This window comes from Xenopus tropicalis, chromosome 9, assembly GCF_000004195.4.
Source record: "Xenopus tropicalis strain Nigerian chromosome 9, UCB_Xtro_10.0, whole genome shotgun sequence".
In the NCBI taxonomy this organism is placed as follows: domain Eukaryota; kingdom Metazoa; phylum Chordata; class Amphibia; order Anura; family Pipidae; genus Xenopus; species Xenopus tropicalis.
Window position 1 is genome coordinate 36,902,670 of NC_030685.2, and position 19,624 is coordinate 36,922,293.

General features: G+C 39.8%; 2 protein-coding genes across 5 annotated transcripts in view; both read right to left on the reverse strand.

Moving 5' to 3' along the window:
- Positions 1–16,510, reverse strand: part of clec16a (C-type lectin domain family 16 member A) — a 157,624-nt gene extending 141,114 nt beyond the window's left edge. For 3 of the 4 annotated variants that reach the window (XM_002939183.5, XM_004917947.4, XM_004917948.4), the window contains exons 1-7: positions 16,168–16,509; positions 15,288–15,416; positions 12,496–12,629; positions 10,188–10,336; positions 7,039–7,144; positions 4,781–4,786; positions 3,170–3,293 (exon numbers count right to left, since the gene is read on the reverse strand). In XM_002939183.5, the coding sequence (XP_002939229.2) occupies positions 3,170–3,293; positions 4,781–4,786; positions 7,039–7,144; positions 10,188–10,336; positions 12,496–12,629; positions 15,288–15,416; positions 16,168–16,244 (725 nt within the window). In that variant the 5' untranslated portion in view covers positions 16,245–16,509. Of the gene's footprint in view, positions 1–3,169; positions 3,294–4,780; positions 4,787–7,038; positions 7,145–10,187; positions 10,337–12,495; positions 12,630–15,287; positions 15,417–16,167 lie in introns of all 4 variants that reach the window. The other variant, XM_004917946.4, reaches the window with a different exon arrangement.
- LOC105948474 lies at positions 1,288–3,163 on the reverse strand. The gene is made up of 2 exons (XM_018097491.2): positions 2,244–3,163; positions 1,288–2,149 (listed from the first exon to the last, which is right to left on the reverse strand). Exon 2 carries the CDS (start codon positions 2,145–2,147, stop codon positions 1,398–1,400), a length of 750 nt encoding a protein of 249 aa, XP_017952980.2. The 5' UTR covers positions 2,148–2,149; positions 2,244–3,163; the 3' UTR covers positions 1,288–1,397.
- Positions 16,511–19,624: the final 3,114 nt, after the last annotated feature.

Sequence of the window (19,624 nt, forward strand, 5' to 3'; positions counted from 1 at the left end):
TAGTGCACATCACATCCCCTTTGCAAAGCGCTAACAGGGTGGATCTTATTGATTCCATTTTGAACTTCTTTTTGAATATAAATTGATTTAAATATCTTAGATCTATGATGGTTCTATATTTCCCGTTCGGTTTTGGTACAAGGAAGATTGGGGAGTAGACCCCGCTGAACTTTTCTTTTTGGGGTACCTGAATCAATACTTTCATCTCTTTGAATTCTTGGATTGCTAATTCCATGGCTTGTTTTTCAACCCTTTGTTTTGGTAAGCGAGTTTCTATAAATCTTGTCGGAGGAAGACCATAGAATTCTATTGAATATCCTAGGTCTATTATTTGTAACACCCATTTGTCTGAGGTGAATTTTTTCCCATTCCTGAATGAACCCCTTCAATCTTACTCCAACTGGCAAGGCGTCATGCTGAGGTTTTTGAAATTTGGACGACCCCTTCCTCTTGAGGGTCTTCCTCTAGATTGGGTATAATTTCTATCCCCTGATGTTTTGCCACTCCTCCAGTCCTGTCTATATTTGTAAGAGGTTCTGAAACCCCGAAAGGAAGGTCGCTTGTATAGTCTCTTGTCTTGAGGTAAGCTTCTCACCTTATCATCAGACCTTTCCAGCTGGGATCCAAAAAGTTTTTCTCCCTCAAATGGTAGATTAAGCAGACGGTTTTTGGAGGCTATATCTGCCACCCAGGGCTTAAGCCATAGAGCTCTTCTGGCTGAGGTAGCAAACGCTGTAGTTTTAGCCAAGATTTTGGCAGAATGCAATGCCTGCTTTGATAACAGTGTCCACAAAATGGCCCCTGCCTGCTTGCTGCAATTGTGAATTCCAAGGCTGAAGAAACTAAGATTAAAATAATTTATATAGTGTAAGTGAAGTTTATTTTGCTTGACAACCACAATAGAAAACAATTTGGAATTATTTCTTAAGGTGACAGGTCCGCTTTAAAGCATTCTCTAGTTGCAGGATCCAGACCTTAAGGCAGGGGTAGGGAACCTATGGCTCGGGAGCCAGATGTGGCTCTTTTGATGGCAGCATCTGGCTCCCTGCCAAATCTTTAATAAAAAAAAATAACGGGGGGCATGGCCTGCGCTCGGTGCATAGAAGACACGTTCTAAGCCCTAACTCGTCTGTCATCCAAAGAGCGCAGGCCACACCCTCCTCCTCCGCATCGCATCCGGCATCCTTGGCACCCACCCTACCTTGCCCCTGCGCTCGGCGGATAGAAGACGTGTTCTAAGCCTTAGAACACGTCTTCTATCCGCCGAGTGCAGGCCACGACCTCCGCATCCGGCATCCTTCGGACCCACCCGACCTTGCCCCGTAGCATCCGCAGCCAAACATATTGTATGACTCTCACGGAATAACATGTTAAAATATGTGGCGTTTATGGCTCTCTCAGCCAAAAAGGTTCCTGACCCCTGCCTTAAGGGATCTTGCCACTGAAGCCGCCGCTATTGCCGGCTTGAAACCTGCTGCTGCTGCCAGATAGGTTTTCCTTAGGGCCCCCTCCGCCTTTCTATCCATGGCGTCCTTGAGACCAGTACTGTCTTCTAACGGTAAAGTTGTTCTTTTGATAGTTTGGGCTACCGGAGGATCCAATTTTGGAGGTACATCCCAAAATTTTGTGTCCTCAACCTCAAAGGGAAAAAGAGAATAAAATTTATTTTGTGGGGCCCATTTCTTATCTAATACAGACCACTGACTTTTAATTTTGTTCTTAATAGCTTCAGATTCTGAAATTTCTCCTTCCTCTGACTCAGATTCATATTTTAACTTTGAGGTACCTTCCCCAAATGATGTATCAGATGAAAAATCCTCATAAAATGGACTGTCAGCTTGCAATACATCTTTATTTGGCTTCTGCTGCTTAAAAGACTCAAAAGCCTGCATCATAGCTCCTTTCATCCAGGACACTAGTCCTTCAGCCCCTTCTGGGGAATTGACAGGGTTTTTAAGTTTCCCTTTACATGTATTGCATAATTTTTCACCTTCCACAGGGTTAAATTTTATATCACACCCAAAACAAGATATGGAGGTCGGTTTCTTTATCTCTTTCTTCCCCTTAGGAGATTCAGATAAATGTTCTTTAGTTTTAGCCTTCTCTTTAGTCTTTCCCTTTTCCTTTTCTAAAGCAGTGTCAGCCATTGCTGAAACAACATAAACACAAACGACCCCATGTCACAAGCAGAAACAAAAAATGCAGCTTTAAGGAAAGAAAGGCATCTATGGATGCTTACTTACTGGCAGAGATGGAACGCTATGCACGGGACCAGCACGGGCCACCAGCAGTACCCCTGGGAGCGGCAACAACCCGGCCATGCTAGCTGGTTTAAAAAGGCATTCCTTTCCCTGGATATGACGCGGCGTCTGCGTTCCAACGCCTGCATGCGTTCCACCGGCGCCGCTGATGACGTCATCACATCGTGCCCTCACCTGCCGAACACAGAGGAGCACAGCGGCCGCCAGCTACACCACACAGGAGGCACAATCATTTGATAGGCGACCTAGTTACAGCCCTGATTTCTACAGGGAATGCGTAAGGGTAAGTCCACCACCACGCAGGGGGCACAAACATCTGTAAGGCGCCCTGGTCATACACATTTCTGGAGGTCAATCATCTGAAAAGCTCCCAGGTAAAAAAAAAAAAAAAAGTGTAATCCCTTGGGTAGGAAAAAAACACTGAGGGCTAGAGGGGAGCAGAGGAACATATAGGAGATGAGGGGGTGGAGTAATTAATTGGGGGTGTGGTGTTTTCCTACAAGGTGGATGCCATCTCTCTAGTAAGTGCTGCCAAGGGACGTGAGGGAAATACAAGTGATAAAAAGTCTTCTGTGACATATGCTTTAATAAACTGCCATAAATCAACGAATGCTGTGATAATCATGGTACACACGAGAAGCTTTCAGGTGGCAGGAAGTCAGGTCAGCACACAGTTGATTATTTTATAAGAAAGTACAATGCAATATTTCAATGCAACTGAAATTCCTTGATGAATTCTAGCTATACCATGAAGTCAAAATCTTTGAATATCAACACTGAATAGTTTTAAAGGCCAAATGTTTTAAACAACATCACCTACATGACTAAATGGGTTGAACATCGCTGTTATAGGGTTAGACAATGTTTACAACAACACTAGCCATAAGAAAGTCATTAAAGGTACTTACTCTTCATCAGTTTGCACACACTTGTCAAGCTCAATGACATGTATTCCTATGAACCAGACCAGATTGGAAAAATAGGGCACAGCTGTTTTATCTCTAATATAATGCAACATGGGCTGGTTGTTGACTAAAATAAAACAAGAAAAAAAACATTTTAATAAAGACAGGCAAATTGCTTCAATTATCCTCAAAGTTTGATTTTGACAAAATTAGTCATTATTGAGGCAGATAATGATACAATGTTTGTCTAACCAGTTCCATTAACTTGGGATCATCATCCTGTGCTACGCGATTGCAAGCTCAGCAACATTTTTAATGTTTAGAGTATATACTATAAATGGCTAAATATTTCCTACTTTTTTTTTTGCTTCATTCAGTTAAAATGTAACAGCCACAACTTAGCTATGAGAGCCTGTAAATATGACTTGGAATATTAACCAGTATCTATTGTTCAGTCCTAAAGACTTAAGGAATGTAGAAAGAACATATATGTGTACAAAATGGAAAAAATCACAAGCCTCCAAACTGATTAGTAAGAATTAAACTTAACCAGTAAAGATCAATAGTTGGCCTGTGATCCATTTCTAGGTGGTCCCATTGAGGAGAAAAATTACTTTAAGAAAAAATTTAATTTCCCAAGAGTCTATAAAATCATGCAAAAACATATATGCAACATAAATGAAAATAATTCTCTTTTAAGCGATTATATCTAATGTATTTTAATAAAAAAAAAATATTCTTAGCATGGTAAAGCATGTAAAAAAATAAATTAAACTGATATATATATATATATATATATATATATAAGTGCTTAGCAATAACTTCATTTTTCATTTATAATGCATGGCACAGTTCAACCACGTTACCAATGCATTGTTTATATGTCAATGGAGGTTAGATAAATGACAAACTCAACTAAAAGGCAAAATATATTTGGACAAAACCTGCAATACTTTGGTGCAGTTTTTTAATGCTTTATCATTCTCTCTCTAAGATGTTTGTTGTGTGTTTTTAATATACAGGTAAGGGATCCCTTATCCAGAAACCTGATATGCAGAAAGACTCCATTTTTTAGACTCCATTTTAATCCAATAATTTAGATTTTTAAAATTGATTTCCTTTTTCTCTGTAAAAATAAAACAGTGCTTTGTATTTGATCCCAAGATATAATTAATCCTTACTGGATGCACAAAATAAACCTATTGGGTTTAATCAATGTTTTATTGATTTTTTAGTAGACTTAAGGTATGAAGATCCAAATTACGAAAGACCCCTTATCCGGAATACCCTTGGTCCAGAGGATTCTGGATAACGGGTTCTATACCTGTACTGAAATTTTTCCTGTGCCTGAAGTACTTCCACCAGTGATGGATTGCACATGCAGAATTATGGTCCATGTAGCTTCTTTACTGCAGGAAGTACCATCATGACATTAATGCTACATCTAAAAATGTCCCCACCACTGCATACTAAGCCCCCCCCTCCCAATTACTTCTCTAAAAAAGGTTCTAAAAATAACAGCTTTTCTCATTTTTCAAAATGAAAATTACAGGTTCTAATATTTGCAAGACAAATAGTAATACAAAGAAAAATTTAATTATTTGTAACACTTACATGACACTGTTATGGCACGCGAAGATCAACAGTGGAGGAAAGCAAAGGAGGAGGGAAAAGAAAAAAAAAAGAGTAAACAGATCAGCAACCGAGAAGACTGATGCCCTTCATTAAGTAAAAATCATAAATGAAAGCTTAGTAAGTAGCACATAGAGCTGGAAAATGGAAACAGGGAGCAGAATATTCTTTTATACGACTGTATAACAAAGGCCTAGCAACAGTAAGATTCGGATAAAAGAACAAAAGTGATCTGTGTATATTCTATATTTTGCAGCTTTTGCTCTGTAACATGTAGTAGACTTTTCTAAACTAACTGTGTATTTACTTAGCATATATACAAAAGAGCATTTTGTAACAAAGACAAATATTGAAAGGAAGCCAATCAAAATAACTGTTGAGTTGTTAACAGAATCATGTTGCTGCATCACAGATAAGCATTTACTAACATCAAACGTTTCAATTATGGTGCTCCCGCATTGATGTTAACGATGTTAGTGGCAAAATAAATTCCTGTAACACAAGCCAGAGAGCTGCTATATTGGACTTGGTACTTGGCTCTGGGCTGCTCTCTCCATTTACTGACTGATGGAATATGCTCTGTAACCCACTTAGTTGCAAAACATCAAGTCTAAGATTTTAAACACCTAAGAAGGACATCTTTTGCTGATGGCAGCTGGGGTAAAGCACAATGCTGAAAATGCAGCTTTCTAGTAACTGTTGTCTTTGCTTTTTTTTTTTTTTTTTAACCTGTAAACAGAAAGGCTATTTTTATTTTTCAAAGGATGACAGGGAAAAACTGGAGATGCGCTTAGGTTCAAATTCTAAATACTTAGTGCTTCTACACTGCAATCAAAGCATAATGTATTCAATTAGTACTCTGTCATTGTTACTGCACAATGGCATCTAAATTAAAGAATGTTCCATGTCTACTTGTCCACTTGAGAACAATATAGCTCTCTATAAAAAAATATATTGCATAAAAAATCTCATTGCATAGTAAAACCCTGCTTCATCTAAATAAACCATTTTCATAAAAATATACTTTTTTTAGTAGTATGTACTATTGGCTACTCCTTAACAGAAAATTGGTGCCTCCTGGGCCCATAGGATTCACAGTGCACACAAACAAGCCAAGGCACACACATACATGCTAGGCCCCATCAGCCAATTAATGGACAGAGTTCTGCCTTTTGCTTCCACACTTCTTCCTATTACAGTTAGAGCTGCATTATTTCTGGTCATGTGATCTCTGAGGGAACACACAGCCCATCACTAAATGGTGGATCAAGGGAAAGGATGTAAAAGGGCAATATTCCAGTGTGGGGAGATTCTTTAATACAGGGGTCCCCAACCGCCAGTCCGCGGGCTGCTTTCTAGTGGGCCGCCTCTGTTCCTGGCCGCGCTGAATATGCGCGTATAAAAGTGTTGCGCCTATAAAGACATGGGGGTTTAGAGGTGCAGACCAACGCGCCACACATATAGAGGCTCGTAGGAAAGCCTGTACGTATAAAGATGTAGTTGAATGCGCCTCACGTATAAAGGCATGAATGAACACTGCGCGCATCCCGCCCCCCCACCCCCTGGTCCTTGGAAAAATTTACCTGCTTGCCATCGGCCCTTGGCACAATAAAAAGTTGGGGACCACTGCTTTAATACATCACTTAACATATATGAACTGTTGGTTAAGTATTCATTCTGGGGGTATAGTTAACCTTTAATCTACTTGCATACATTGGTTTTTAACCAACCCACAACTATTGCTGAAGCTAAAGAGATATTACTGGACAACAGCCAGTTTTATATTTTTAATCCATATTTATAGCACCAGGTAAAGGGTAAGAAATGCAATTTGTGCTCAAGTAATAGTCATGCATTAGAAAAATATAATAATAATAATATAATAAAAGGCATGAGCAGATATTAGCTAACATTCTGGTAAGGCCTTTGTAGGAGTATGTACACTTGTTTTTTTTTATATAAGAGTGACCAAGAGACAGACTGCACATCAAGCCTGTCATACAAATCTACAGTGATTGCTATAAATGCTAATAAAATACAACAGTGACCTCTGCTGTACAACTATGCTATTGCAGTTCAGCGTGTTAAACCATTAAAGAGAATAGTAGCTCTGGTTAACAATTTAGGGTAAGACTTGCTGCTGTATTTGCAAAATCAAATCTTTATCTTATAAATCTTTCTTATAAATGTCTCCCATCTAGTTTTGTAGCGCTTTAATACAAAAGCAAACACATACTTACCTTTGTAGATATTTAAAGTAATGTTTCGCACTGCAATTCTGACCATATGCTCTGGATGGTTGAAAAATTTAATGGCCTCTGTGTACAGAGCAAAATCATTGGTGTGCTGAAAAACCAACAATATACTTCCATTACTAAATTAAGCAGAAGATGAAGCAAAAGCATTTACTAATCTGGAAAATAATTTTTATACCAAAACAAAAACACACTTTAGTTTTTTTTTTTACCCTATTGTCTCCAAAGAGCCAAGCAGTATATGCCTGTGGTCCCGTGCAGTTACTAGCTTGAATGCTGGGAAACGCAGCACAAAAAAGTCAAGTTGTATAGATATATGCAGATAGGCAGCAATGTACATTCAACAATACATTTATAAAACATGTAAAAATACAAGAACAGATAAATAACTACATACCATTACACTTCATATTTAATGCTAAGTGTTAAGAAACACAAGAGGAACTTACAAACACAAATAATAAGCGCTTTACTGTACAGTGGTTTAGGTATTGCCAAGACTGACTTAGATGTTATGCCAGTGCTTCAGAGGCAGTATATGAGTTTAATTTTTGAAGAGAGTTGGGGCGAGGACACAAGGTGGTGATTAGTCGCCGTTACTTGTAAAAACCTTGGCTGCAGCAACTAATCGTTTCGATTTTGCTGCCCCAGGTTAATGTACTAGTTGGCACAACAAATTAATTTTTTTAAAAAGTTGCGGCAACAAATTGGCACACCTGCGCCACCCCCTGGATTCTGAAGATAGTTGAGAAAGAGAAGAGGATTGCTCATTCTCAGCTACCCCGGGCTTGTGTGGTTTTCTCCTAACAAAAGCACCAACCCAGGGTGTAAGGTAAGCAATTACAATCACAGGGCACCCCCAGTGATTTTACCTTTCCTTCTCCTTTAAAAGAGCTTAGCCAAACCTCTTTACTTAATTTTTCAGTATTCTCTGAGGTCTGGCATGGTGCTGAAAGACTGGCAAATTTCAACTATTTAAAAAAGGATCCTGTGCTCAGCCTGAAACTATAGGCCTGTTAGTTTAAAATCGGTGGTAGGAAAGATTTTGAAGGGGTAATAAAGTACAAACATCAATCCTAAAAAGTAAGTGGCTCAGTTATGCAGTAACAGGATGGGGGAAAAAAAAAGTTAGTGAACACTTTCTAAAACCATTTAAATGTGAGCACAGGTGTATCATCTCCAGGCTCTCCACCAAAACTAATTATAAATTAAGTGATAAGCTCACCCCGTAAATTGTGTGGTCCGGGTGTATAAACTCCGGACCCTCCACCTCCAACACACGACATTTGTATGTGCCTATGACTACGTATCTTTTGTATAAGAAACGCGTCAGGACCTTTTTTGTTTTAAGATCCTTATAATAAAGACAAGTTTTAGTGGACCAAGGAGTGCGTGCCATTTCTCCTCCAATTGATGTTGCTAATAAAGTACAAGACACTTGAATACACTGAATACAAAAAAATGCCTTAAAACACTGCAAATCACAATCATGTCAGCATAATTTTATGCATATTAGATCTTGCCACACTAATTTAATTGCTTTCTACTTGGAGGTGAGCAAAACCTAGGGTTGCCACCTGTCCGGTTTTGACCCGGACAGCCCTGTTTTCTGAAGGGCTGCCTGGGTCAAAACTTCCTGCCCAGTTTCCCAAATGACCCCTGGATTGATTACAAAAAGTAGAGGTAAATGGAACATATTCTAACTAGACAGTGTTGTTAGTGGAGAACTGCAGGGTCTGTCCTTGGTTTTTTAACCTGGTGGTGGGCATTTTAAAGGAGAATGAAAGGTAAAAACTAAATAAGCTTTATCAGAAAGGTCTATGTAAATATAGTCATAAGCACAGTAAGGCTGCAAAAGAAATACATGATTTCTTGTCTCCTTTTTTGTAAACATGTCCTTAGGATAGCGGACTTCTTCCCTCAGGAAAATCCTTTATTCCCGGGGCCAGAGTCTGCACAGCTCTATCTTCTCTCCCTTCTCCTGTGCCCCCCTTCCATAAGAATTCACTCCCACTCCCATCAGAATGTGTGATCTGAGCTACCAGCAGCTACAACTTCAGCAAGGAAGCTACCAAGACCAAACTAAAATGGCAGCTGCTGTCTTAAGCAAACAGATGGAGCTTCTAGGGCTGCTCACTCAGGTATGGTAAAGCTTTCTACAAATTAAATATAGTTGGCACTGATGTGGCTAATCTATTTGCAGTAAAATTCCAAAATGCCTTTCCTTCTCCTTTAAGCAGTGTCTCTATTCATGCAGGATGCCTCCACTTTGCACAGCGATTTTACTACAATGGAGAAATTGGCAGCAAATGGGGATTCAATGTTGGTAAGTGCAAGGTTAGTTGCATTTTGGTAGAAATAACAAATGGCAAACAAATTAAATAGCAGTGTTTTGGAGCATCCTTAATTGAGAAGGATTTGGGGATTTTTGTGGACAACAAGCTGTGTACCTCTAGGAAGTGTCACATAGTACTTGAATTACTTTAGTAGCCTCTGTCTTGGATAAAAAAGGGAATTAAAGAAAAGATTGTAAAGTTTGGGGTTGTTTTCTCTGGAGAAAAAGCACTTGCAATGGGACAGGATTCCTCTTTAGAAGACATTTTAGAATGATAGCAGGGAATCATTCCACTCTTAGAAAAGATCAAAGAATGGGAGGCCACCCCTTTAGACTAAGGAAATTAAGTTTCATTTGAAGCAGTGTAGGTGGTTCTTCATGGTGAGTGCAGAGATATGCCCTGCAGGGTGATGTTGCGAGGGCAGATTCTATTAATGCCTTTAAGAGTGGCTTGGATGATTACTTTGAACAAGCATAATATCCAAGACAACCGGAAATGGTTAGTTCAGAATAGGTATCATATATAGTTTATATGTTTGTGTGTACAGATAGCCGTTTATGTATGTGTTACATGTGCACTGGGGTTCATTTGAAGAGACTGAACATGGATTTTGTCTTTTTTCCAACCCAAATAAACTATGTAACTATATAATGCACACACATATTACACAAAATTTTAAAAAGAAATACATACATTTGGTTGCAATAAAATGCCAGTGCACACCTATATTTATCCAAATATACAAAAGACACAAATACTGGCATTGTTATAATAAATCCACAATAGAGAACTACGTACCTCATTGTAAAAGAAATGGACTGTGTGATTGTTAAGTTTCACAGAAAGGGTTTTTAGAAAGCAAATATAATAACCCATAATCTCTTCATCAGAGAAGTCAAATTTGTGGACGATGATTGAGTTTACATGGTTATTAGAGAGTAGATAGTCTGTTGGAAAAAAAAGTGCAAATTAAAAATCACGATCAGAAATACCTTTTAAAATATAATTGTAAGTAAAGCAATGTGTAAGTGACAATAATTTGCTTATAATGCTGCAATTGCTGACACTTCACAATTAGCTTATGTTCAACATATATTTAATATTAAACTTCAAATCGTTTGGCAAATGTGCACTGCCTAAAAACATTTTCTGTTATCATTTATTAAATATGATGCAGGGGAATCATATTTTTACAACAGATTCTTTCACCTCACTCCGATATGTGAACTGGAAATTCACGTGAAAGATTCAATGCCGCTCTCCAATTTAGTTTGTTCATCTTTGTACATGAGTGGTTAGTTTGCTAAAAAGGAATGGCAGCACAAGGGCAGGGAGATGTGCACTACTGTTTTTTAAGAAAGTGCAATGAGACTAATGCCTTCATATTTCTTATCCTTAAAGGAATACTGTCATGGGAAAATGTATCAGTTAACAGAATTTCTCCAGCAGAATCCTGCAACAGTTTTTTTTAATTTTAAATTTCACACAGGGCTAGCCATATTCTTCATTTCCCAGGATGACACAGTCATGTGACCTGTGCTCTGACAAACTTCAGTCAAACTGCTGAGCTGCAAGTGGGGGTAAAATCACCCCCTCTCTTTCCCTCCCAGCAGCTGATCAGCAGAACAATGGGAGGGTAGCAAGATAGCAGCTCCCAGTAAATATCAGAATAGCACTCAGTAGTAAGACACAACAATATAACAACTAAAAAAATACATTTGTTGGTTTCATGAATAAAAGTTTAAATAAATGGTAGGGTGAATTCTTTCCTATGTAAACAGTGTAATTTACAAATAAAAAGTATACCATAAAAATCCTGACAGTATACCTTTAAAGTGCATATCTTCAATAAAATATGCATTCACCAGGCTTATACCAAAACCTGCTCTTAACAGGCCCCAAAGCCTTTTATTCGGCAGGGAAATAATGGTCTTTCCAAATACCAAAGTTCGCTCAAAATGATTGGGAAGAGGCAACTGACACTATGTATAATTGCCTTATCTCCATCATAGGTAAGCTAATACAGTACAAAACGTTTGCCACCTTTATATCACGCCACTAAAGCTTGCCATACATGCACCAATATAATCAAAAGAAACATAGTTTTGTGCTATTTTAGGACCATGTGTGGGCTCCAAATTATCATCCTGATAATTTTCACAACATGGCGATCGGTTATTTAGTCAATTAAACAGGTTAGGAAATTTCGGTCAGATAACATTAAAATCTGCGCATATACTGTGTATCTGACGATATCCTTGGGGGACCTACAATGCATTTACAGGAAGTCACTTTCGTACAAGTAGTGTTTGGCATTTATTTCATGTTCAGAACAATCTGTGAGTTGCTATTTTTAGGGCTTTATCAGTCCTGAATGTTAGTTTTAGATTGTTGCATTTAAACATACAATTGATATCCAAATGTTCGCCGGAAGAAGACTAAAATCTGAACGTGTATGACCCCCTCAATTGCTCCACAGATGGCTCCCGCCCAAATAGATCACTGATCTGAAAAAGATCTGCTAACTATTTTCATACGATCTAGTCATGTCCGCATGTCTTTAGGTTCTGGACAGCAGTAATGCACTGGATGGGTACCTCCCTGCCTATTATCATGGCTAAGAAATTTGGTAAACATGGTTGACCCCTTGTATAAACTCACATATGAGACTAGGGGCACAGTTACTATATTCGATAAAGTCTGGGGCTCCTGGTATAATATTGAATAGTAATTGAAGAGTTTCACACCTATGCATTTTCTTTAATCCTCAAGAAATTTGCCTCCACTTAAATCTTGTTATGTATGTGCTTCAATTGACAACAAAGCTATAATGCCCGAGCTGCTGGAAGATCTAGAAATTGCAGCTTTGTATTTGTCATACCTACGCCATGTCTCAGCGACACCGTCACTTCCAGTCGTATTACTTGACCTGGAATCAAACTACTTACTTTCTATTCTATTATGCTCTATATTTTAAATAAAACAATAAAAATGCACCTTTCTCATGAAATGTGTATAGCTAAAGTATGAATAATATCATGTACATTTTAATCCACCTTTAATGGTTTTGTTATTTGTAGGATAAACAGTAAGTTGGTGTACTCACACAAAGAAGTCTCGTGATTTATATTTTCAAATAACATGTTCAATGACTGAAGAAGTTGACCACAGACATAACGACCCGACTTCTGCCGTAATATATTCAAGAAGAAGACAAACATGTTCTTTTCCAGAAAGAAGCTAAAATGGTCATCAAGAAAGTTAGTCATAAGTAGTGATAACACATACATAGCAAAATTGCTGACTGAAGAAAAACACACCTTTTTCATCTGAATAAGCAGTTTTTTATGCGTGTAATACACAACCCATAAATATCCTGTAAATGATATGCTTATTAATATTACTCAGTTATGTCATGAGTTAAATAATAATAATCGGTGCTTAGTGATATCATTTGTCATGGCTCACTAAAATGTATTAGAATAAATAATGTACCCCCCTAAAATATGAGGACACTAGAAGTCTCCTTGGAGTTCCATAACCTGTATAAGAGCATTTGGCCTTTGGCCAAAACTCCTCTGTGACTTACAATATCCTAATATTTTACAATGGGGGGTACATTAGTCACTATATGGATTACATGAATATATTGTAACATGTATTCAAACAGCCCCAAAGAAACACACATACAAACCTCATGTGCACAGTGACAGAGATAACTTTCCTGTCACTGCACACATACATTGGGCAGCAGAGGCACAACCAGTGCTTTTTGGAGGGGCAACAAAATGCTATAATCGCACCTCATTTGACTTAAATGGTAATTGCCTTCACCTGTGGGCTAGACCATTGTTAATGGAAAACAAATATTGCATTTCTGCTGTGTCCATCAAGCATTAGTAGGCTCCCCACCAAGTACATTAACTGACACTTGCCGATTTGGTTAGGCGAGTAAGTGTTTGGCAATGATTTAACTTGTAACATGCATTAAACAGTTGCTGCAACAGCATAATGCAGTAATTTCATGCAGTGGCAAGGATATGTAAAAAGAATTCATTTATTAGATATTAATTACAGAATTTACCAGGTACCCTCACTGTGAACAATCCTGTCTGCCACCCACTAGTTGCCCCCAACCCCAGTTATAACAATAATAGTTTTGCTCAAAAAAAAAAACAACAATGATTTTTGACCATTTTTTTTCTGCACTGAATTGATTTGGTCCAATGTGTAAAAGAGTAATCCAGATCATTAATCTTTTTACAACAATCTGGAGGGCTGTTAGAGCATAGCACTCATACCCCGGAGAGAAGTTGTGTTTAAAGGACAAGGAAAGGCCAAGTCACTTGGGGGTGCCAAAATATTAGGCACCCCCAAGTGACTTAAATCACTTACCTTGTACCCCGGGCTGGTGTCCCTGTTAGGCGAAAACAGCACCAGCCCGGGGTACCTGTAGAGAGCGCTTCCTCCTTCCTATTCGCTCACTAGCCAATTGTCCCGGACAAACGCATACGCAGTAGAGTGAAAAGCCGACTTCTCTGTTAAAGTTCGGCTTTTCACTCTACTGTGCATGCGATCGATCAGGAAGGAGGAAGCGATTGCTGCTACCCCGGGCTGGTGCCCCTGTACAGAGAGAACAGCACCAGAAGGTAAGTGATAAAAGTCACTTGGGGGTGCCTAACATTTTGGCACCTCCAAGTGACTTTGCCTTTCCTTCTCCTTTAAAGTAAGCTTTATCAGAATGGTCTATGTAAATACAACCATAAGCACTCAAAGAAACGCTGCACTGAGTTCCCTGTCAAAAGATTAGTTGTGTCTGTTTGCCTCTGTCAGAGATACACATCTCTTTCCTGCTCCCCCCTCCCTCAAGAATGCTAAGAACTCTCTCCCCCCCTTAAGGTGATCTTCACCCGATATCCCCACCTACGGGTGGCAATATCGGGGAGGAATGTCGGTGAATTCGATCGTTTGGCCCTGGGAAACGCTGCACTGAGTTCCCTGTCAAAAGATTAGTTGTGTCTGTTTTCCTCTGTCAGAGATACACATCTCTTTCCTGCTCCCCCCTCCCTCAAGAATACTAAGAACTCTCTCCCCCCCTTAAGGTGATCTTCACCCGATATCCCCACCTACGGGTGGCAATATCGGGGAGGAATGTCGGTGAATTCGATCGTTTGGCCCTGGGGCCAAACGATCGAATTCTGCAAGCGGCAATGGGGCAGTCGGTTCGGGGACCGCATCAACGAGCCGATGCGGTCCCCGATCCGACGGGATTTTCTAACCTGGCCGACCGATATCTGGCCAATTTCAGGCCAGATATCGGTCGGCCAGTCCAATCGTTTCTGCCCCTACACGGGCCAATAAGCTGCTGAGTCGGTCCAAGGGAACGATATCGGCAGCTTCTATCGGCCCGTGTATGGGGACCTTTAGGAATGTGGATCTGAGCCAATCAGCAGGAAACTGACTCACAGTCTTACACACTGAGCATGTTCACTTGGTCTGGGTGTCTGTGCAGGAGTGTGGCTTTATGGGTACTTTCTAAAGCTCAGTGTTTTTTTCTTCCTGTTTGGCTTCTGATCTTCTGAAAAGATGAAATATGGGGAGACTTAAGGGCACTATTGAGACAACTGAAGGTATGCCTGCAGCTTGAGATTAACTCTTTATTAGCCTTTCCTTCTCCTTTAAGCAAACTCAACTCAACAAGCCAAAATGACACCATCAGCTTTTTTGATAAACTTGTTAAAAATTTCTTATAACTATGGAAATTTTGAAACTGCTGGGAAATCCTCTAGTGTCCCAAATTACATATTTACTGAATCTAAATCTAAGATATCTATCTGCTGGCCATGAGACACAGAGGAGCGGTAATACTGTGTTAATTAGTAAGAATATTGCACTTACTCAAACACAGAGCTGTCATTCTGATCACCCCACAGAAGAATCTCTGTGATAGACCGGATTGTCTCCACTAATAAATTGCGATTCAGGTCAGTGACAGTAGTATTCTTTGTTAGAATATGATACATATACCTAAAACAAAGAGGGAAAAATCAAGATCAGTGATAGCTGTTATGCTTTTATAGAATATAATCTTTACAACTGAAAAGAAAAAAGGGTGCAAGTCTCCTTGCCTGTAATCATACCAAGTCAAATATGAACTCCTACCGATATGCAAAAATGAAGCACAAACACCTACTACTGTTTCAATTAGTCCGTTTTACCACAGTAATAATAAAGATGCCTTGGGTGGTCAAGAACTACCTTTGTTGAACGATGGGAGGTCTTGACCCCCCCAAAAATGTTATATTTTCACTGCAGTAAAAATGCAATATTGTAACACTTCAAGCAGTAGTAGATGAGTGCTTGCCATGTGCCCCATTTGCACTTAGCTTTCATTATCTGTAATGTGGCTCGGTCATCTAGAGGCAGAACCACCAAAATGTTTGTGCGCTTTAAAATGCAGGTAGAGCTTCCATCCTACTAATTCATCTACTAAAAATATCACATTTCAGTAGCCTGCAGCCTCTCAAGGCAATGTGTGTCGAATGCTCTACCAAAACTTTTATCTTTTGCATCATCCAATGAGCTCCTGGGTATCTTTGTATGTTGGGTGACAAACCTACTGCCATCCAGGTTGTTGGTAGCTGCACCACAATAACAAGTGGGTTTCCGTGCTTTGACGTGTGACAACCACAAGGGATGAAGTGACTTTGTGGTGATGGACCATCCCATAGAACTAACAGGCACCCTAGTACCTCGGGTCAGTGTTGTCTCCACTTACTTTAGTCTGTCCAGAGAGTGGACACTAGATGAGCGCCCGGAGCCTCCGCTCACCCAGCTTTTCGACCTCCCGAACATTGCTTTTTCTAATGTCCCTTCCCAGTAAGCTTATCTTTGGGAGAGCCAGCCTGTCGGCTGTTGCTCAAAACGGGCCCCCATATCGCCCAACAGGTCTGATTTTCTTAACAGAACCCACAGCCACGGGTCACTGCTTAAACGTCCCACAACACTGCTAATGTCCAGCTCCTTGGCTTCTGCCGGACAGCTAACAGCAACGTCACAAGTCTCATCTTGCGAGAGTGTAGCGTCACAACTCACGTCCATACGCGTAGTGACGCTGTACGTATGACTTGGGATAGTGAGGAGGAGGAAGCAGTTGTTCAGTAATACACAAACATAAGCGGCTGGTAGCACCCTGTAGGGTGGGCACAGCTCCGAGTTTTGTTAGGGACGAACAAAGATATATTATACTTTGTCTTATTCTGTGCTGATTGCCAGCTATTCCCACTGCTAGCAAAGCTTCAAGTTACATTTGTGTCAGGGACCTGAAAACCAATGCGTTTTCATTTGTAAGTACACTTTATAAGGCACTACTTGGGGAGTTATAAAACTTTATTTGTCTTGTAATACCACTTTGAGTAAAAACTATCTCAATCAAGCACCAAATGTACACTATTCTGATTCCCTTTAATGGCTCCAATAATCATTGTAATAATTGATACTTTTATATGTCCAGAACTGTTAAGTTACCAGAAATGTTGTCAGTCTCCTGACAAATAAAATTACCCCAGTTGCACATCACTGCACATTACGTGGTTGCCAGCAAAGCATGCACTTGCAAACATCATTTCTGAACAACGGAACAACAATCTCCCAGGGAACCATCCCTCAGTTGGCAGATATGAATGTTACAGAAAGTTAACGTGTATTTTTATTTCTAACAAGCTTAAATAAATGGCTGATTTATTTGTATCACAAAGTGGTTGTGTGTTAGTGCATGTCGATCTGCAAAATGTTACCATTTTAGGACCCACACCATACCTGTACTCGTGTCTTCCCACTCTACCTATGCATGCACCTCTGGTTCCAAGACGGAATCTTGGGGAGCAGAGGAGGAGTGGACCTCCCCCAGCTTAAAGTTTCAGCATCTCAATAGCAGCAGTGATGCAGGACTTGTCACAGGATCGCTATCTTGGAAAGTGTCTGCAACACTCGCATGTTCAGTGTGCACTGAGCAGCTGTTGAGAAACTAAACTTGGGGGTCATCACAAATTATTAAGCAGAACATGAGCTTCCATGTAGTAATTTGATATAGTATAGTATATAGTATTATATGAGTATAAAAGCAAACCAATATTGAAACTCTAAACCACAAGTTTAGAACTTGACATTTTCATCCCAAAGTAAAGTGTACATAAAATATACATAAAAAATATATAAATGTTATTATTTAGCATATTTATCCCTCCATTCCTCACTGCCATGAAACTCCTGTAACATCTATTTTGTCACATATGTGGCTTTCTGAAGAGGTGACTATTGCTATGATGCTTAAGAATAAATATTTCTAGCCTACTTCTTTAGTTGGGCTTTAGGCTGATGCCACACGTGGCGTTTTTACGCTGCGTATTTTCTCAGCCTAAAAACGCCACACAGCCCCTGACTATGGCGTTTTTCAGCCTAGTACTGGTGACGTAGCAAATCCTGTTTCCCATGGTGCTAATAGTGCGAAATAGTAAAAAATGCCACGTATTTCCGCTACGTCTGGCAGCTGCCTTTGTGTATACATAGGAATAGGTTGCTGTACAAATAACGGCGTATTTCGGCAAATGCTTGAAAAATCCGTGGTAAGGCATTTTCTAGCGTATTTACGCATTGTGTGGTTTCCTTTGAGTCTTTTCAAGTTATTTCTATGGATGATGATATCGTGCGTTTTTCAGCCGCCGAGAGAATTAGAATATACGCAGCGTAAAAACGCCACGTGTGGCATCAGCCTTAGATCTTCAAGCATCAGGAAAAAACAAGGATTTTTTTCCTTGGCACAAGTAGAAGCCCTCTGGGTGGCATTTATTGTTGGCAAGCAATATCAAGTTTCTATAATTCTCTGGTTCACTGATAATCAGTAAAACCCCTAATGCAAAGAGCTAATGGGAAACTGCAATGACTCTTAAAAGTGATTATCACCAAGTTAGACATATTTGTGTCCCTAAATTGTGAAAAATGTGACCCAGTTTGCACAAACAAAACACTTGTCCCTTAGAAACTGTCCATATGGGATGTTATACAGTGTTTTGTTTTAATGAAAGTTTAAAATGGTTAACATTGTTGTATACTTGGCTAAATAAGTCTTACTGAATGGACTGCACTGAATGTTGCACATAGGTTTAGAGAGATACATTGCAAAATCGTGAAGGGTTTGGGCTTCGCAATACAGCTTAGAGATAGTATAGACAATCAGTTGACTTGTAGGAGAGCCAGAGGGTAGGCTGAGAAATGAACAGAGTACTTTTGAAAAGCTGAACCAGTAAGCAAAACCCTGCCCCCTGAGGAAGCGGTCTGGAGGACCTGCAAAATGCGTTGGAGAAGCATGGTTGTATAACATGCTGGCAGATGGAACAGCTGCAGTGAATGAACAACGAGAATACGGGGAAAGTCCTTTTCATGTATTGTATAAGCGCCTGAAGTTTGAATAGGCAGCTTTATGTGTATTTTAACTACATAATTTGTATTGCATATCTTCTCTCAGTGGATTTGGGATATATGCATTCCCCTGGGGAATCTAGTGAGTTACCACCCGTTCAGGGGAATACATTTGTCTTGCACATTTTTGGTGTAATAAATATAATATTCCTCGGCTACTTGGTAATTTAAGTTAGAGTTGGACTCCAGTGTTGGAAGTTATTAATCTGTGTGCCCCCTTCTTTTCTTTTTTAGATTTTTTCTAACTGCTCTTGCAATTCCTCTTGCACAAGTCACTTTCAACACATGCAACTACTTATGCACTAGTCAGTTACTGCACCTGCAAAACACTGGTCCACTATCCAGGCATTGCAAGTAGTGGCTTACCAGACCAAAACTATAGAAAATAAAAATGTAACAATAGTCAGATAGCACTGGTCCAACCAGTCAGCACCGAACTAGCTACTGACTACATAACTCAGGGCTACCAACAGCTGCCATCTGAACCCACCTGGAGCAACCCAGCTGCCAAGCATGCCAAATACTGGCGCAAGTCATCCATCAAGCATGCAAGGGTGGTAGCAATTCAGAAGCCCTGTCAGCTGCATATTCACTGTTTCCCCACTGTGATTACATTTCACATTTCGTCCTGCACTCCTGCATTAAACTGAAACAGCTAGCACATTTTTGCCTGCCTGCCTGTCATGTGGGTGTCATGCTCTGCCTGCATTATGCTGCCTGTGTGGGCCATACTCTGCCTGCCCTATGCTGCCTGTGTG